The 18394-nt window shown below is 38.4% G+C and overlaps 2 protein-coding genes across 4 annotated transcripts; both read left to right on the plus strand.

The window, feature by feature from the left end:
- Positions 1–290: 290 nt before the first annotated feature.
- On the plus strand, positions 291–11177 carry LOC107559376 (protein crumbs homolog 1-like). Its single transcript, XM_016243170.1, has 7 exons — positions 291–1253; positions 3514–4064; positions 5661–5826; positions 7267–8173; positions 8294–8335; positions 9711–9833; positions 10661–11177. The coding sequence occupies exons 1-7, from the start codon at positions 341–343 to the stop codon at positions 10911–10913; spliced, it is 2955 nt and encodes a 984-aa protein (XP_016098656.1). The 5' UTR covers positions 291–340; the 3' UTR covers positions 10914–11177.
- A 2339-nt stretch (positions 11178–13516) lies between these two features.
- On the plus strand, positions 13517–17816 carry ahsg2 (alpha-2-HS-glycoprotein 2). 3 transcript variants are annotated; one of them, XM_016243172.1, is made up of 7 exons: positions 13517–13794; positions 15660–15770; positions 15853–15937; positions 16023–16174; positions 16261–16365; positions 16775–16843; positions 17298–17816. In XM_016243172.1, the coding sequence occupies exons 1-7, from the start codon at positions 13585–13587 to the stop codon at positions 17631–17633; spliced, it is 1068 nt and encodes a 355-aa protein (XP_016098658.1). In that variant the 5' UTR covers positions 13517–13584; the 3' UTR covers positions 17634–17816. The 3 variants fall into 3 exon arrangements, with proteins under 3 accessions (XP_016098658.1, XP_016098657.1, XP_016098659.1); XM_016243171.1 differs by lacking the exon at positions 13517–13794 and adding an exon at positions 15049–15326; XM_016243173.1 differs by lacking the exon at positions 13517–13794 and adding an exon at positions 15049–15326 and having other exon boundaries at positions 17311–17488.
- The last annotated feature ends 578 nt before the right edge of the window (positions 17817–18394 follow it).

Below are 18394 nucleotides of genomic sequence, written 5' to 3' on the forward strand. Positions count from 1 at the left end.
CATCGGCCTTATGAGGGCGAGCACTGTTTAGATGGTATGATTGCTCTTACATTATACTACTTGGGTTAGTTTGCATATAGAATGAACAGAATTATGGATTTAGACCCTTAAAGGGATAGCTCCAAAAATACCTTAATTTGTGTTATGATGATGAATGAAGGTCTTACAAGTTTGAAAAGACATGAGGGTGAGTAATTAATGACAGAATTTTCATTTTTTTGGTGAACTATCCCTTTAACTAATATTTGTCAGTGAGGTTCATAACACTGTAAAAAGTCTTGAAACTTGTGTCTTCTCTGCCTCAGGAGTCCGCAGTGAGGAGAATATTAATGGTTGTGATATGAACCCGTGCATGAACGGTGGCGTGTGCGAAAATCAGGATGGACAATACAAATGTCACTGTTCCCAAATGAGCTATAATGGACACCTCTATGGAGGGCCATACTGCACGGTAATCCTGCTCGGCTGTGAACGTCACTGGTGCCAGAACGGTGCCACTTGCTATCCGTACCTGGACAAAGGACGGCATCGATACAGCTGCATCTGCCCTGAGGGTTTCACTGGAACAAAATGCCAGACGTCCACCGCCTTCTCCTTTGAAGAAAGTGGATTCATGCAGGTCCAAACCAAACTCACTAAAGCTTTCGAACCTTTGAATGTCACTCTGAGTTTCCGCACGTTGCAGGCAGCGGCCACTCTGCTCCAGTGCCATGTTGAAGATCAGTTTCTTATGCTGGAGTTAGTGAATGGAAGAGTACGGCATACATTGCAGCGAGCCCAGGACACTGAAAGCGTTTTTCTAGAGCTTCCGCCGATGGTCTCTGATGGCCACTGGCACACGGTCAAGGCCTCGCTGCGCAACAACATGCTCGGGCTGAGTCTTACAGACCCTTCTTGCCTTGAGGACATGTGTCATATGGAAGTACAGATTGATCGAGCAGAGCCCGAACTGGGTTCAGGTCTGTCTGAGTTAACTGTGATCCAGAATCTCTACATAGGTGGAAGAGGAGAGAATGAGACTGCTTCAGGCCTTTTGGGATGTATGAGGGATGTGTGGTTGGATTCACGCATCGTGGTGCCCGGACTGGGGCTGAGGAGTCCTGCTAAGCAACTTAATGTGAAACAGGGCTGCAGTGACTGGGACCGCTGCAAGGAAAACCCATGCCAGAACAGAGGCAGATGTGTTAAGACTGGATGGAGAAGCTTTAGCTGCGAATGTCATCGGCCTTATGAGGGCGAGCACTGTTTAGATGGTATGATTGCTCTTACATTATACTACTTGGGTTAGTTTGCATATAGAATGAACAGAATTATGGATTTAGACCCTTAAAGGGATAGCTCATCCAAAAATAAAAATTCTGACATCCTTTACTCAACCTCAAGTGGTTCCAAAACTGTATGGGTTTCTTTCTTCTGTTGAACACAAAATAAAATTTTTTAAAGAATGTCGGTAACTGAACAATTGCTGGTAGCCATTGACTTCCATAGTATTTTTTAGAAACTATCTCTTTAAGTCACATTCAAAAATGTCTGAATGCCATTGCAGTAGATTCAAAATATCAAACCAAGTGTCATCTGCAAACAAATTCCAATACCTTTAAAACAAAATGTTCTAAAGGGGTTTTCACAGTGATGCCATAGAAGAACCATTTTTGGTTCCCCAAAGAACCTTTCAGTGAACAATTCTTAAACTAACATTTTTTTCTTAGTGTGAAGAACATTTTATTTTCTAAAGAACTCCTTTTCCACTGTAAAGAACCTTTTGTCCAATAGAAAGATTCCATGGAACCGCAGATGTAAAAAGAGTGTAAAAATACAGAAATATAACATCGCTTTTTGAGCCATTTTGCAGTGGCTTTTTCAGTGTCGCAATGATTTTTGGTAGATATGAAGATGCTCTCCTCAAGTTCACACAGGTGTCCTAACAGAGCAACTGCACCTGTAGTTCATCACATTAACTGAACTTGATCCACTAAGGTTTGACAACCTGAAAATGTCCAAAGCCTTCTTTATATAGAAAAATATATCTATTGGGTTATCATTTAAAACAACACAAACTTCTTCATGACATCTTGTGCTTGAGAGGTCTGCTTTTTCTTTCTTTTTTTTAATTTTACTATTTAAAGTAGCCTATTTCTGATTAAACCAAGATAGAATTTTAAATAATTTAGAATGAGCATTCATCTTTCCTGGTCGCCATTATCTCTACAACAATGTCATTGATAAAACTGCTTAGCGAGAATCTAAATGTAGTGCCCCTTAGAGGGTTAAATTTAGTGCAGAGACATACAATGAGATTAGAGTGCTAAAGAAAACAGGCATCCACAAACACCCAGACATACACTCACACAAAAGCAAACCGACTGCCAAGGGAGGGTTAAAACCAATCCCACCTGAACTGTGGCTTAAAGAAACGTGATGTTACACTCTAAAAAAATGCTGGGTTAAATACAACCCAGTGCTGGGTAAAATAGGGACAAACCCAGCAATTGGGTTGTTTTGACCCAGTGGTTGGGTTAAATGTTTAACCCAACCTTCTGGGTAGTAACCCAACAGCTGGGTCAAAACAACCCAATTGCTGGGTTTGTCCCTATTTTACCCAGCACTGGGTTGTATTTAACCCAGCATTTTTTAGAGTGTAACAGGCGTATTTAATCCATGCAGATCCTGTTAAGAAAGAAACCCCCAGTGATTTATTTGAGACGTATCTTATGTTCAGTGTCAGAGAGCAAAACAAATTCTGTTAGGAATGGGTGGACAACCCAGCATATTTATTGAATTATTATTATTACAATGGCATGTTATTGTATGCATTGTATTACATCAACAACAACAATAATAAAATAATATATATGTAATAAAACATATTATAATAATAATCATGATAATAATAAAACATTAAATTTTGTTATATTTGACTGTCACATTTTATTTAGATTTATTATTAATAATAATAATGATATTTGGAATAATATAAAAAATTCTAACTATATTTGGAAACATTCTATTTGGTTTGAAATTATTCTTATATGAATGAGAATTCACAATTCTGGAATAATAATGCTTGACTTGAACCAAAAAAATGGCGAAACTTTCTAAATATGTTGAATATCTTTGAATATATAATTAAAAAAATTATGAAAAATGTGATGAATTTCTATATATGAATTATTACATACTATTTTGTTTGATATTACTACTACACCGACTACTACTACTATTAATAATAGTAATAATAATAACTCCATATTTAGAAATATTCAATTTTGTTATATTTGACTTTGTCACATATTTTTTAAAATTGCACATATTTTGTTGTTGTTGTTGTTGTTGTTGTTATTGTTGTTGATAATACTATTCATAATATTCAAAATATTTATAATGCATATTATGTCTTTATTGTTGTAGTATATACATTTTTGTTGATTTAATAAGTAATTGTGTAAAAAGCAGAAAAATTATTGTATTGTATTGTACCTTTCTCTTACACTGCTGTTCACTTTGTATTATCAGAGTATGTAGCTGCAAGGTTTGGAAGTGAAGATCTGGAGAGCTATGCTGTGTTCACAGTGGAAGACGATCCAGGTGACAGTAACACCGTGTCCATGTTCGTCCGCACGCGCCGCTCACAGGGCTTGCTCCTGGTCCTCTCCAACACCACCAGTCAGTATCTGCGTGTCTGGTTAGAGGATGGAAAGGTCAAAGTTCAAATCAACAACTTTGAAAGCCTGCTAGGAACGGAAACAGTCAGTGATGGTCACTTTCATCTCATAACTGTGCTTGTGGAGCCAGAATCCCTGTCCCTGTTTATGTCTGCTAAGAGCCAAGGCCGCATCCCCATCCGCAGTGTGCTGGTCCAGGCTGGAGATGTGGTGTATGTGGGGGGTTTACCGGACCGCCGTGCATCGCTAGCCTTCGGCGGCTACTTTAAGGGCTGTGTCCAAGACCTCCGTATAAACAGCAGACGCCTGCAGTTCTACCCCGTCAGTGTCCCGGCGAGCTCCTACCGGCTCCAGAGCTTGATGAAAGTCACACGTGGCTGTACTGGCGACGACTCCTGCACTGTAAGCATTTACAGATCCATGAATATGGTACTGGTATAAAATGTTGTTCAGTTTGCATGTTATTCTGGCCAAGAAATGCCCAAATGACAGGAAAGGTTGGTCTGATTGACATAAAAAGTGCATCAGATATTCAGCAATTAGCACTCTATCAATTAAACTTTGCAATCACATTATCAGCAACAATATTTGTATGCTTGAATATTTCAATCTATTATGAATGATCTGATGAATAATCAAATATTATGAATGTTTACATCATTTACAATGTTCACAATTCTGGAATAATAATGCTTGACTTAAACCATACATTTTTTCCAATTTGCTAAACTTTCTAAATATGTTTAAAGAGGTCATATGATGCGATTTCAAGTTTTCCTTTCTCTTTGGAGTGTTACAAGCTGATTGTGCATAGATAAGATCCCTGAAGTTGCAAAGACTAAAGTCTCAAAACCAAAGAGATATTCTTTATCAAAGTTAAGACTCTGCCACGCCCCCCTAAAACGTCTCGCTCTAACACGCCCCCACATATCTACCTCACTATGTGGAAATATTAGCATAATGCCGCCCAAATGTTCACGCAAAGAAAGAAGGCGTGGTTTCAGTAACCGCAGTTAGTGTTGAAGCAGCATGTCAGGGAGACGCTGTGTGTTTCAGTGCGAAAGCAAAAGCACTTTAGCAAGTTGGGAATCTTTAAGATCACTTACAACAGAACAGCAATGCATTTTATGGACGACCGTTTCATGAACCTAGGAGAGGAGGTCATTCTGACTTTGCTATGACAATCTGGCGCTTCTGAATCAGCTACTGTTTTGTTATTAGTTTAAGTATTTGATATTGACTGTTCAAATGCGGAGTTTTGTGCATCGTGTGTGCGCGCGCGCGTGTGTGTGTGAGAGAGAGAGAGAGAGAGGGGGGTCACATCACAGTGATGTTTGAATATTTTGTCAACTTCAAATATTTTGTAAAAATTATAAATATTAATATATTATGAATGTTTACATCATTCACAATGTTCACAATTCTGGAATAATAATGCTCGACTTGAACCATACACTTTTTTCTAATTTGCTAAGCTTTCTAAATATGATTAATATGTTTGAATAATTTCTAAACTTCAAGAATTATGAAATATATTTTCATATATTGTATTGATTACATCATTCACAATGTTCACAATTCTGGAATAATAATGCTTGACTTAAACCATACATTTTTCCCCCCAATTTGCTAAACTTTCTAAATATGTTTAATATGTTTGAATATTTTGTAAACTTCAAATATTTTGTAAAAATTATAAATATGAATATATTATGAATGATTGCATCATTCACAATGTTCACAATTCTGGAATAATAATGCTTGACTTGAACCATACACTTTTTTCTAATTTGCTAAGCTTTCTAAATATAATTAATATGTTTGAATATTTTGTAAACTTCACAAATTATGAAAATATGATACATTTTCATATATTGCAAATGATTACATTATGCACAATGTTCACAATTCTGGAATAATAATGCTTGTCTTCATGAATCTTTCATGTTTACAATAAGAGTATGTACTGTGATTAGTGATTGTGAGTATCTGTTGTAGAATAATCCCTGCTTGCATGGAGGTGTGTGTTACTCCATGTGGGATGATTTCACGTGCAGCTGCCCACCCAATACAGCGGGACAGCGCTGTGAGGAGGTCAGGTGGTGTGAGCTGTCTCCATGTCCGTCCTCTGCCGTGTGTCAAGCCCACACTCAGGGCTTTGAATGTAAGTATGAACTTGTTGTCCTTATCCGAACTATGACCATTTTTCTAATTAAAAGCGGTAAAGAAAAGGTTGATTATGTCTAAGCAATGCATTAATGCATCTATGGTACCTATCCTCAGTTCAGTTATATAATTGATAATTGTCATGTGTAGCTATTCTGGGGATTTATGAAAGCCTTGAAAGATTATCCTTTGTTGGATTTGCCACGCCATGTGTGCTTGTCCTGGAGCATGTTAATGACATAACCATATGTTGCAGGGAAGAGATTGAATATGGTGTTCAGGGGTTACACTATATGCAAGTAAAAAGAAAATAAGGGTCTGTTTATTCATGCTTGCTGAAACAGGTAGCACCTGAGAGGATACAGTCTTTTTAACCTTGGAAGTCTACTGCAATGATTCTCAAACTTTTTAACTCCAAGGTCTACAGAAAGGCCCAATGACTTCTCTGATTTATCTAATTGGCTGAATAAGGATTAAAGATAAGGACTTTAAATTTGTTTTCAACTCACATCATTTGTACCCAATAAATATGCCCATTGAGTTATAAGATTTTATTAATTGACATATCTTTTCCAGATGTAAAAATCAGACTTTTAAAATGAGGTTTCCTCATATATTCAGTGTGAAAAAAACAACGTTGTTTGGAGTGTGAATGAAAATAGGAAATATCTTAATTTTTTGTTGTTTTAGCTCATTTTAAATAATTTTGAGTAATATTGAGGCCCTGTCCTGACCTTCTCAATATGACCTGGATGCCAGATAATTTGTTTTATTTATTTTAAGAGTTTGCACATCATCTGAGTAATAGTTTGCACGAAGTGACAATGTAACTTTAAGATGTTTCTAAGCCAAATAAACTGGAAAACAGGGACTGAGAGAAAGTCGAGACTCAATTATTCAATTTTAACTTGAGTCATATAGAAAAAAAAATTAAATAAAAATAAAATGTAACTAAAATAAAATAAAACAAACTTTATTTCAGCTAAATGCAACAGCAACATTTTTCATTTTAATTTAGTTTAACTTGTACTAATATAACTAAAACTAAAACAGAAATACAAAATGAATAGCTATGTACACACATTTAAAAAACACAAAAATATAAAACAAAATTACTGAAACTTTAAATACACAAAACATTGCCAAAAAAAGCAGTTTAATCCAATTTTAAAGTAAGTAAACTTTTACGTAAAAAAAAAAGTGTAAAACACTGTGAAGGCAAATAAGATGTGAAGTATCCGTATATGTAAAAGAGACTTTTGAATCAGCTAAGGATTTTGGGTTTATATATATAGAAAGAGCTATGACCAAAAAGATTATATATTTTTTTAATCTTCTATTTGTGAGTAGTATGCATGTTAGGTTTTTTTTTTTTAGAAAAAAATACTAGAGCTTACATTACTAGAGCACTGATGCGTTTTTCCTGACCACTTTGCAGGTTTGGTCAATGTTAGCCTCCGCAGCGACAGCCACATAATCACCTATCGTGGCAATGGAAAAATACAGCAATACCTCGGCAGCATTTCAATGCATTTCCGTACCAGGCAGCAGAATGCGACTCTACTGCATGCTGAGCGGGATTCTCAGTTCATTACCATTTCCATCCACGATGGACACGTGGTTTTAGAGCTGCAGGGAGAAAAACAAACTTCCTATGTATATATCCACAGCCTGGACCTGGTGAATGATGGTCAGTGGCACAAAGCAGACTTTAGCATGGACAGGCCAGTCCTCCAGTCATCCAGATGGAGAATAGTTGTGGACGAGCGCTGGGAGAAACCCTCCGTCTCCTTCACAGCCTCAGGAGATCTGGATTTCCTCCGAGAAGATGTGGACATCATCTTAGGGGGCTTGGGACCCGATTCGGAGGGTAACTTCGCTGGCTGTCTCGGTTTGGTGGAGATCGGAGGCCTTGCATTGCCACATTACAGTGAAGTGGAGATGAACCAGCCCAGACCCCAGGAAGAGCGGTTTCTGAGGACTTCTGGTACTCCCTACTTCGGCTGCTGGGGATCTAATGTCTGTGAGCCTGACCCTTGCCAAAATGAAGGGGTTTGTGAAGATCTGTTCAACCTTTTCAAATGCCATTGCCCATCTGATTGGGATGGCCAACGCTGTGAATTCACTGTAGATGATTGTGCATCAAACCCATGTGTTCACGGAGCCTGCAGAGCGATCTCATCTGGATACGAGTGCTCGTGTGATGCAGGCTACACCGGTCGGCGCTGTGAAACGGAGGTGGATGTATGCGCCCACCACAAGTGCAGCAATGGCGGAACATGCCTAAGAGGATTGAAACATTACTCATGTCTCTGTCCAAGAAGCACGACGGGTCCTTTCTGCAGGTGAATATGTTTCCTATGCTCACCACTGCAATGGATCTCGAGAGATGAAGTCTTCAGCAATGTCTTGAAATGCTGACATTCTTAGATGTGCATGCATGTAATGTTTCATTTCTGTTTCAGGGAGAGAGTTCCACAGCTTCCATGGTATATCAACAGGTTTCCGTGAGTCTGACTTCTTAAAATATATATTAATGATCAAACTGGGGGCTAGAAGGTGATTCTTGGAAGTCTCTAAAAAAAGCATAGTTACACGTTACATATAGTAATAAGTAAGGGATGTACATCCAACCAGTAGTTATTGCAGAATAAACCCTGACATGGTGATTGCATCCCCATTTCACATCAGTAAATAATTAAAGGGGTCATATGATGTTGCTAAAAAGAACATTATTTGGTGTAATGAAATGTGTTTATGCGGTTTAAGGTTAAAAAAACACATTATTTTCCACATACTGTACATTATTGTTTCTCCTCTATGCCCCGCCTTTCTGAAACGCGTCGATTTTTACAAAGCTCATTGTTCTGAAAAGCGAGGTGTGCTCTGATTGGCCAGCTATCCAGTGCCTTGTGATTGGCCGAATTCCTCAAGAGTGTGACGGAAATGTTACGCCCCTCACCATACTGTGATGCCCTGTCAGGCCGGAGCGTAACATAAAACCATGTCTGCATTTGTGATCGGAGAAATGACAAACAACAAATGCTACTCAATGCTGCCCAAAAAACTCGCGTTTGAGTCGTCAGTGGCAAATTCTTTAAATATAAAAAACGTACTTACAGTCTGTGAGTCAGAACAGCCGGCATTGTAGTCTACTCTACCAGGATCAGGAGTCAGTCCCCCATAAAATGTGCTGCACACATCTGAATATTTGGGTTGAACTGTTCAGGAACAGTGTTGTAAATACAACTTAACCACTGATTTCTAGTCGTGTCCAAACAAAGTAGTTTCGCTTTCACAATGAAAAAGCGTCCCACACCGCGGACTAGAGTGAGCGGCGGCGGGCGGGCTTGAGAATGGCGCGGCCGGCGCATTCGACGAAGGAGCGTCCGGCGAGCTTGCGGCAACCACATGTGACGACCCCGGGCTGGACTCCACGTTAGGCAAATCTTCCCACATAGTGATGTAGACATGTGGGGGCGTGTTAGAACGAGGCGTTTTAGGTAGGCGTGGCTGACTCTTAACTTTTATAAAGAATATCTCTTTGGATTTGAGACTTTAGTCTTTGCAACTTTACAGATCTTCTTTATGCACCAAGAGCTTGTAACACTCCAAAGAGAAAGGAAAAATTGAAATCGCATCATATGACCCTTTAAGACATGAAATATTTATTTAAATTGAAATATTTTATTAGTTCTTTAAATGCGAAGCTTCTGCAAAGAAAAAAGTCCTAACAAATGGCTTTGAGCATAGACCAACGATCAAGTTCAGACAAGACGGACATTCTCTATTAGAATCTTTCTTGCTTATATTGCAGTATCTTACTCATAAGCAAGAATACGTCTTTAAAAAGTGTTCTTCTTTTATCGCATTTTTCTCTAGATACCCTAAACTTCCTGTGTCTTTCTGCGGGAATGAGAGATGGAATTACAGTTGCTTCAATGGTGGGAATTGCTCTTCTGTAGAGCATAATTGTGACTGTCTACCTGGATTCACTGGACAGTGGTAAGAATATGAACCCACAGAGGTTACCACAGTGAATAGGTTGAAAATATTCAGAAATCATTCTAATATGCTGATTTGGTGCTCATGAAACATTTATTATTATCAGTGTTGAAAACAGTTGTGCTGCTTCATATTTTTGCGGAAGCTATGATTGTTTTGCAGGATTCTTTGATGAATAGAAAGCTCAATAGCAAGGCGTTTATTTGAAATAGAAATCTTAAGTAACATTATAAATGTCTTTATTGTCAATTAAATGAATAAAACGATTAATTTCTTTCAAAAAATAAACATTTTGAAGGGTAATGTATACTCACACACACACACACACACACATACAAATAAATATACTAAAAAAAGATATGATTAGCATAAAAATACCTAGCACACACAGATGTTGACTGTAATAGTCCATTTCACTTTAAGGACTATTTTATGTCCCATTCTGAATGAGTGCATTCAAAATTTGGCCAAAATGACCTTATGAATGATCTTAGTGGCTCTGTCTAAGCTAGCTATAGTAAAGCTATTATTATTTAAAATACTTGAATGAACACATAACTAGTCCTGCACTATTTGTACTAGTACAACAGACATGAATGACACTTCAAAGTGCAGCTCATCAAAGAGAAGTGTGCTATTAATAATCACTATTAGTGGCAGCTGATTTAATAAAGGGAAAAAACCCATAGACTTGTATAGAAGGAGGGAGCTACAAACTGTTTTCAGAAAATGTAATCATCTAGGTTTTCTGCCTACTTTTTGGAATGTGCCATGAGATGGCCTTCACTGGTCTTCTCTCCATCTAAATGACTGATTCTCTTTGACAGGTGCGAGCTGGAGCTGGATGAATGTGCATCTGACCCCTGCCTTAATGGAGGCTTCTGCCGCAATCTGATCAACAGGTTCCAGTGTGTGTGCGAGATGAGCTTTGCTGGTGATCACTGTCAGATCGACGTCAGCGACTTCTACGTCTATGTGTTCCTGCTCCTGTGGCAGAACATCTTCCAGCTGTTGTCATACCTGATTTTGCGTTTAGATGATGACCCAGCGGTTGAGTGGAACGCAGCCAATGATGACTAGGACTAAAAACAGTTTTTTCCCAGATGTGGGCTGATGGATACAATACGTGAAGGCCTTTAAATATCATTAAAGGTCATTATGGGAAGTAGCAAACCTTTTTTTTTTTTTTGGACAAAATGTAGATTAAGAAACATTCAGTGAGAATACCAATATGTGATTGGTTGTCTGCTAATGGAGCAGAGAAAATGAAGCATTTTAGAATAATACTGATATTTAAAGGGGTCATCCGATGCTACATGCACTTTTACAAGTTGTTTGAAATGAAATGTGTGTTGGCAGTGTGTGTACACAACCACCCTAAAATGATAAAAATCCACCCAGTGGTTTTTTGTTAACCTACTAAAATCTTTACCCCTTTCTCAAATCGAGCCGATCTCAGCCCCTCCCACGATAGTTTGATTGACAGTAGTGTTTCAGCACAGACTGGACTGGTGTCTTAAGCCCGTCGCTTTTGTCGCTGCAAGTCGCCAGGGGCTGGCGATGAGGTTGCTAGTGGGCGTTCTCAATATTGGTTGCCTTGACAGCGAGTCAGGTTTCTTGCCGCTAAGTACAAACATTTTGGAGGCAAAAGACTAAATATAATCTAAATCTAAATTAAATCCGTACATACAAACAAAAATGAATGAGAAACAGAGCCTACTTTCTTCCATTGCGTATGTTTATCTACGGCGCTGAGAGGAGAACGATCACATGAGCTCTACCGTCTTCTTTCCTATTGGCTGTCGCTCCCGAAAGTCGCTCTTCATTTGCATAAAGTTGAAGGATTCTGAACTTTGTCGCGTCGCTGGACATGCCCCATCCGGTCGCCAACGGCCGCTGTTGCTCACGTCGCCGGAAATCGCCAGCTCTCCATTGAAATGAATGGGATTGTGTCGCTTTGCTGTTGCGTGTTGCTTGTAGTGTGAACGGGGCTTTACCTTAGACCCGCGCTGAGTGAGCTGCCGGAGCAGATGTAGACAAGAATGACTCCTAAGTGATTGAGGTCTTCTGTTGTTGGCTGGAATAATGAACATAGCAGGCGTCATTTACTCCCGACATCTGAGCCGCTGAAGACGCACTGGATTATGTTTGTTTCTGAAGGGAACGCGCCCCCGATCTACATAAATGCGTCTATGTTCGCGCACATCATTCGTGATCCAGCTTCACCTCCAGAAGAAGTGAGTATAAGGTTTTTTTAACGAATCTTTGCAAATCGCCTTTCCTAATAATGTGCTAATTAGCAAGTTTCACGATGAATGCGGCTAAAGTAACCAGGCCCTCAGAGAGCGGCTCGGAAGAGAGGGGCGGGGTCAGCAGAGCTCATTAACATTTAAAGGAAAATGCTACAAAACGGCTTGCTCTGAAAAGAGCTGTTTTTGACAGGGTAAAAATGGTGTGTTTTACTCTACCGTTGAGAAATTTTAACCAAACTATGTTACAGACTTTTCATTAAGACCCTAAAGAATCATATCAACTTGTGGAAAATGGGCATCCTATGACCCCTTTAAAAAAATCTCAGATCTGTACACATTGTAGCATCTGCGAGTGAAAGGCTTTACGTGCGCCTTCCTTTTCCTCATAAATATCTATTTTTGAAAATGTTCTCAAAATGTTTCTCATAACATGTGCACACCACTAGAAGAAAATGTGGTTAATCATAATATGTATAAAGCCCAGTGTTATGAAATACTCTCATATTCTGATCATAAGGAAAGCATGGATTTGCACATCATTAAATGCTTTTTTCTTTTTTATTCTGGAGTCAATATTTAATCCTGGACTTTTATACCTAAGTGTTCAAATGACTGCTTCAGCTTTCCATTATTTTCCATTATCAAACCTATATAGCAGATGTCTTTTGCAAATCTATTGAACTATTCACAAAAATAAGAGCATCACCAATATTTTTGTAATAAATGCAACCAACAAACATGATCATATATTTCTAGCCAGCAGCTGTGAATATTTTTAGTTTTAGTTTTCATGAATTTGAGACTGACGGCATGTTTTCATACGTTAATGATGTTTTTGAGATTAGAATATCACAAATTAAAAGAGATTAAGTTCTTAAAATGAAATTATGGGGAAATATAGGCCATAAAATAGCATGCAACTCTTGATCAAATCAGGTTTGCAAGCATCCCTTATATTGTTGACCACTGTGCAGTAGTTGAACTGGATTTCCGCAATAGTCAGGCAAATAGAGTCACTTCAGAAAAACAAGTTTGTATGAAGTTATGTTTGCTTTGCATTGCTGGGTGTTCGATAAGCACTAGAAACAGCAAAACCATTTTTTAAACGTATAAAAGTAAGTGTTTGAAATCTGACAAACGCTTGCAAAAAAAGTTAGTCAAATCAAGGGCTTTTACTTTTCTGATTATATTTGTTGAAAATGCATGAACTCTTAGCAAGAAAACAAGCGGGAGGTTTTCATTCAGGCTCCATTCATGCTCGTTTTTTATCATCAAGGACGTGGTCAAAGTTTAAAAGCACCCCTGCTTCCCCAAAACAAACTTTATTTTGAACATCCACTCTCGTTTACTTTGGCACCCAAAGTTGGTTCATTGGAGTCATTTACGTAACAGAAGCCAGAATGTCTTTACATTGACCATGTGGTCAAGACTAAAGTACAGCATATATATACCCTCTGTCCGCATATTCTCTTCAGGATTTCAGGTTATTACTGTTCAGCATGCAGCTCTGCGCTACACTCACTGTTCTCGGGCTCCTGGTAATGGGGTCACGGGCGCAGGGGGTGATGCCCAGCATTAGCTTCCCTCCCTGCGATTCCCCGGAGGCTGAAGCAGCGGCTCTGGTGGCACAGGATTTCCTCAATGCTCAGCACACACACGGTTACAAATATGCCCTCAATCAAATTGACAAAATCAAGATCGTCTCCATGGTAAGATAACGGATGATCGTGAATAATGCTTGTGTGATGGTGGTTGTAACAGTCATGTGGTGTATGCAAATTAGTAACATTGGCTTTAAAAATGTAGATATGATATATGATTATTTCGTCCACTGAAATGGACGAAACGTAACATCCAGTTTATGGAATTTATACAGTATTTGTGATGTGCTTCTGAAAATGTACCATTGTGATCAAATTTGTTCTATAAACTAATGTTTTTATATCTACACAACTATTCAAAAAGGTTCTCTTTTACATAAATGTAGCAATCATAATATGTATAAAGCCCAGTGTTATGAAATACTCTCATATTCTGATCATAAGGAAAGCATGGATTTGCACATCATTAAATGCTTTTTTCTTTTTTATTCTGGAGTCAATATTTAATCCTGGACTTTTATACCTAAGTGTTCAAATGACTGCTTCAGCTTTCCATTATTTTCCATTATCAAACCTATATAGCAGATGTCTTTTGCAAATCTATTGAACTATTCACAAAAATAAGAGCATCACCAATATTTTTGTAATAAATGCAACCAACAAACATGATCATATTTTTCTAGCCAGCAGCTGTGAATATTTTTAGTTTTAGTTTTCATGAATTTGAGACTGACGGCATGTTTTCATACGTTAATGATGTTTTTGAGATTAGAATATCACAAATTAAAAGAGATTAAGTTCTTTCTTAAAATGAAATTATGGGGAAATATAGGCCATAAAATAGCATGCAACTCTTGATCAAATCAGGTTTGCAAGCATCCCTTATATTGTTGACCACTGTGCAGTAGTTGAACTGGATTTCCGCAATAGTCAGGCAAATAGAGTCACTTCAGAAAAACAAGTTTGTATGAAGTTATGTTTGCTTTGCATTGCTGGGTGTTCGATAAGCACTAGAAACAGCAAAACCATTTTTTAAACGTATAAAAGTAAGTGTTTGAAATCTGACAAACGCTTGCAAAAAAAGTTAGTCAAATCAAGGGCTTTTACTTTTCTGATTATATTTGTTGAAAATGCATGAACTCTTAGCAAGAAAACAAGCGGGAGGTTTTCATTCAGGCTCCATTCATGCTCGTTTTTTATCATCAAGGACGTGGTCAAAGTTTAAAAGCACCCCTGCTTCCCCAAAACAAACTTTATTTTGAACATCCACTCTCGTTTACTTTGGCACCCAAAGTTGGTTCATTGGAGTCATTTACGTAACAGAAGCCAGAATGTCTTTACATTGACCATGTGGTCAAGACTAAAGTACAGCATATATATACCCTCTGTCCGCATATTCTCTTCAGGATTTCAGGTTATTACTGTTCAGCATGCAGCTCTGCGCTACACTCACTGTTCTCGGGCTCCTGGTAATGGGGTCACGGGCGCAGGGGGTGATGCCCAGCATTAGCTTCCCTCCCTGCGATTCCCCGGAGGCTGAAGCAGCGGCTCTGGTGGCACAGGATTTCCTCAATGCTCAGCACACACACGGTTACAAATATGCCCTCAATCAAATTGACAAAATCAAGATCGTCTCCATGGTAAGATAACGGATGATCGTGAATAATGCTTGTGTGATGGTGGTTGTAACAGTCATGTGGTGTATGCAAATTAGTAACATTGGCTTTAAAAATGTAGATATGATATATGATTATTTCGTCCACTGAAATGGACGAAACGTAACATCCAGTTTATGGAATTTATACAGTATTTGTGATGTGCTTCTGAAAATGTACCATTGTGATCAAATTTGTTCTATAAACTAATGTTTTTATATCTACACAACTATTCAAAAAGGTTCTCTTTTACATAAATGTAGCAGATTTTACTACTGGTATAAATGGGGCTTTTAAGATTCAAATGTCTTTCTGAAGCCACTTCAAGCGGACGTGTATCATCTGGAGTTGGATTTGCTGGAAACTACGTGTCATGTCTTGGATCCAACGCCAGTGAGCCTTTGTCCAGTCAGACAAAACGTTAATACGGTGAGAACTAACTTTATTTGTATGCGTACTTTCGGAAATGTTATATTGCAACTAATTAAGTATCTTTCTGGTTCTCTTCTAGGCAGTTGAGGCAGATTGTGATTTTGTACTGGCAAGTACAACTCAAGGTCTGTCTGTTGTGGCATTCAAGTGTGAAACTGAGACAGGTAAGAGGACAAAAGAGCACTGTAAAACAAATGCGCTTGTCATCTGATCACAGAGAGATGTTTTTTTTGTTGTTGTTGTGTCTAGAATCAGCTGAATGCTTAGGCTGCCCTCAACTCATTCTTTTAAATGACACCGATGGCCTCCGACTCATTGAATCCTCTTTAGATTATTTCAATCAAAATAATACTCTAAACACAAAGTTTGCACTCCTTGAAATTGGACGCATAAGATCCCAGGTAATGTACATGGAGTACTACAAATTATCTTTAGACAATAAAGCTCGCAATAGACAATATGGTGCTGTTTTCTCCTTTTTTTGCAGATTGCCAGTGGTGGACCCAGGTACTTTGCAGAATATGCCATTATTGGGACAAACTGCACAAGTCAAGATGATGATATATGCATCCCTCAGAATCACACTGTTGCTGTAAGAAAATTTTAAAATCTTTGAGAGAGAGAGAGAGACTTTGGCTGGTTTGGCTTTGTGTGTCAAAGTCAACGTGAAACCAAATGACCCTATTTAATTTCTGAACTTTCCTGGTTTATTGTGCATACATTGGTGCTAAACCTTTGAAGCGACTTGACTTTTCAGATGATTTCACCAAACCCTCTTCATTTTTAAACCCCACCCCATCCAACTGCCTCTCTCCATTCTGCATGCCCGCTTTTCATGATCCAGTCAAATCCCACGCATAAAATCAAGTCTCGTCCTACATTTTTCCTGTTGAATATCCTCTTTTGCTCAGAAATAACATCAGATTACAGAAGCAAAATGGCTTGAACCGTCTTTCATGTTGACTTCAAAGTGTCTAATCCGTATTTGTGACTATTTTTAGATCCATGGCCTCTGTCTAGCTAAAGGTTCTGCCGATCTGAATGATGTTGACTGCAAAATCTTTGGCCCAGTAAATATCTCTTTATTATTTCACATTAACACAATGTGCACTTACAATGTAAAACACTGTAAATGCAACGACTGCCTTTAATCAATAATTTGATTTATATTAGAGACACAACCTGCAGTGGTAAGTTTATTGTATTTGTTCTTCATCAGAACTTAATTACTGATCAAAAATTTTTATCTAATAGTCTCATGACATAAATAACTGGGACAAGTTAAATGAATGCAAACAAAGATGTTGTTAAAACGTAATCATGTAGTGAAAGGGTAAATTTTTTACCTTTTTTCTGTGTGTGTATGACTGGCCCCAGTCATCCACCAAACAGACTGCATTTCCGTTTGGCACCATTATTGGCATAGAATAAGAATAAGGCATCCTTCACCTTTAAACCTTAAACTCTGATTAAGCTAAAGTTAGACACACTATACAACTTTATTAATTCCTTTATTCATGACAGACCCCAGCTGTGGATCCAGCAAGCAACGCCACAGTGCGAGTCCAACAACTTCTGCATGCACACACCTTTGGACCTCAGCACAACCCTGCCATCCACGGCCTCAAACATCACAAGCTGACAGCACTCCATGACCCCTCGGCCAGCGGTCTGCTCTCTGCAGAATCCTCTGAATCAGCCGAGGTGGTGATGGCACCAAAGGAAGCTCCTGTTGTAAAGAGGGAGGTCGCTGCAACAGAAGGGCCAGCAGTAGATGCAGCAGTGTCAGAAAAAACAGCTGTTCTTTCAGAGCCGATTTTCCTTGCTCCCATTTGTCCAGGAAAAAAGAAACATTTCTGACCTGGTCAAATTTCACGACCTTGTTCTGAGGTAGCCACCAAACTCATAAATGCAGTCGGTCAGGAGTAAATGTTTTATAACAAAGCAGGTACATGTAAAAAAAAAAACTGGCCTTCTTGTTAAGGAAGCAATAAAGGCTGTGCCTGTTACTATGGTGCTGTAATAAAATGCAAATGTTTAGGAGTCTGTGTTTAGTGCATTTTGTAATCAATAAGCAGTGTTTTCACCTTAAGGAATTGTGAAAATAGTTAGAAAGGTTTTAGAACAAAAAAATAATTCATAAGATCTCATTGAATATCCCACATTAGGAATGATCTCTTGATGAGGTCATACTCTCACAGGACGATGGCCATATCTTTATCACACTCTTCACAGAAATGGCTTTGAGGAAAAAGTCTGTTCATGAACACTGTATATTTTAAACACCCCTTCAATAGGCCTATACAACATTCAAATTATTAAACTAAAAATTGTCAAAAAGAAAAAAAACAGAGACATTCTCTAGTATTTATTTTAAATGCTGTATTTCCAATGCCATTGTGTATCACAGGTAATATACCCTAATACTGAGCCTATTCAAAACATAGTAACTCTTCGTTAAATGGTCATTTTACAATAAAAACAGCTAAACATTGTCAGATGTATGCGTCCATACCTCCGTTTGCAAGGCAAACGGCGGTATGGACGCATACATTCTTTTTCTGTAACTTGCTCATCTAAGAAAGTGACGTAGGGTTTCTGGTAGAAATGACCGAATATAC

Source organism: Sinocyclocheilus grahami, unplaced genomic scaffold (genome assembly GCF_001515645.1).
Source record: "Sinocyclocheilus grahami isolate Dianchi unplaced genomic scaffold, SAMN03320097.WGS_v1.1 scaffold682.1, whole genome shotgun sequence".
Classification (NCBI taxonomy): Eukaryota; Metazoa; Chordata; class Actinopteri; order Cypriniformes; family Cyprinidae; genus Sinocyclocheilus; species Sinocyclocheilus grahami.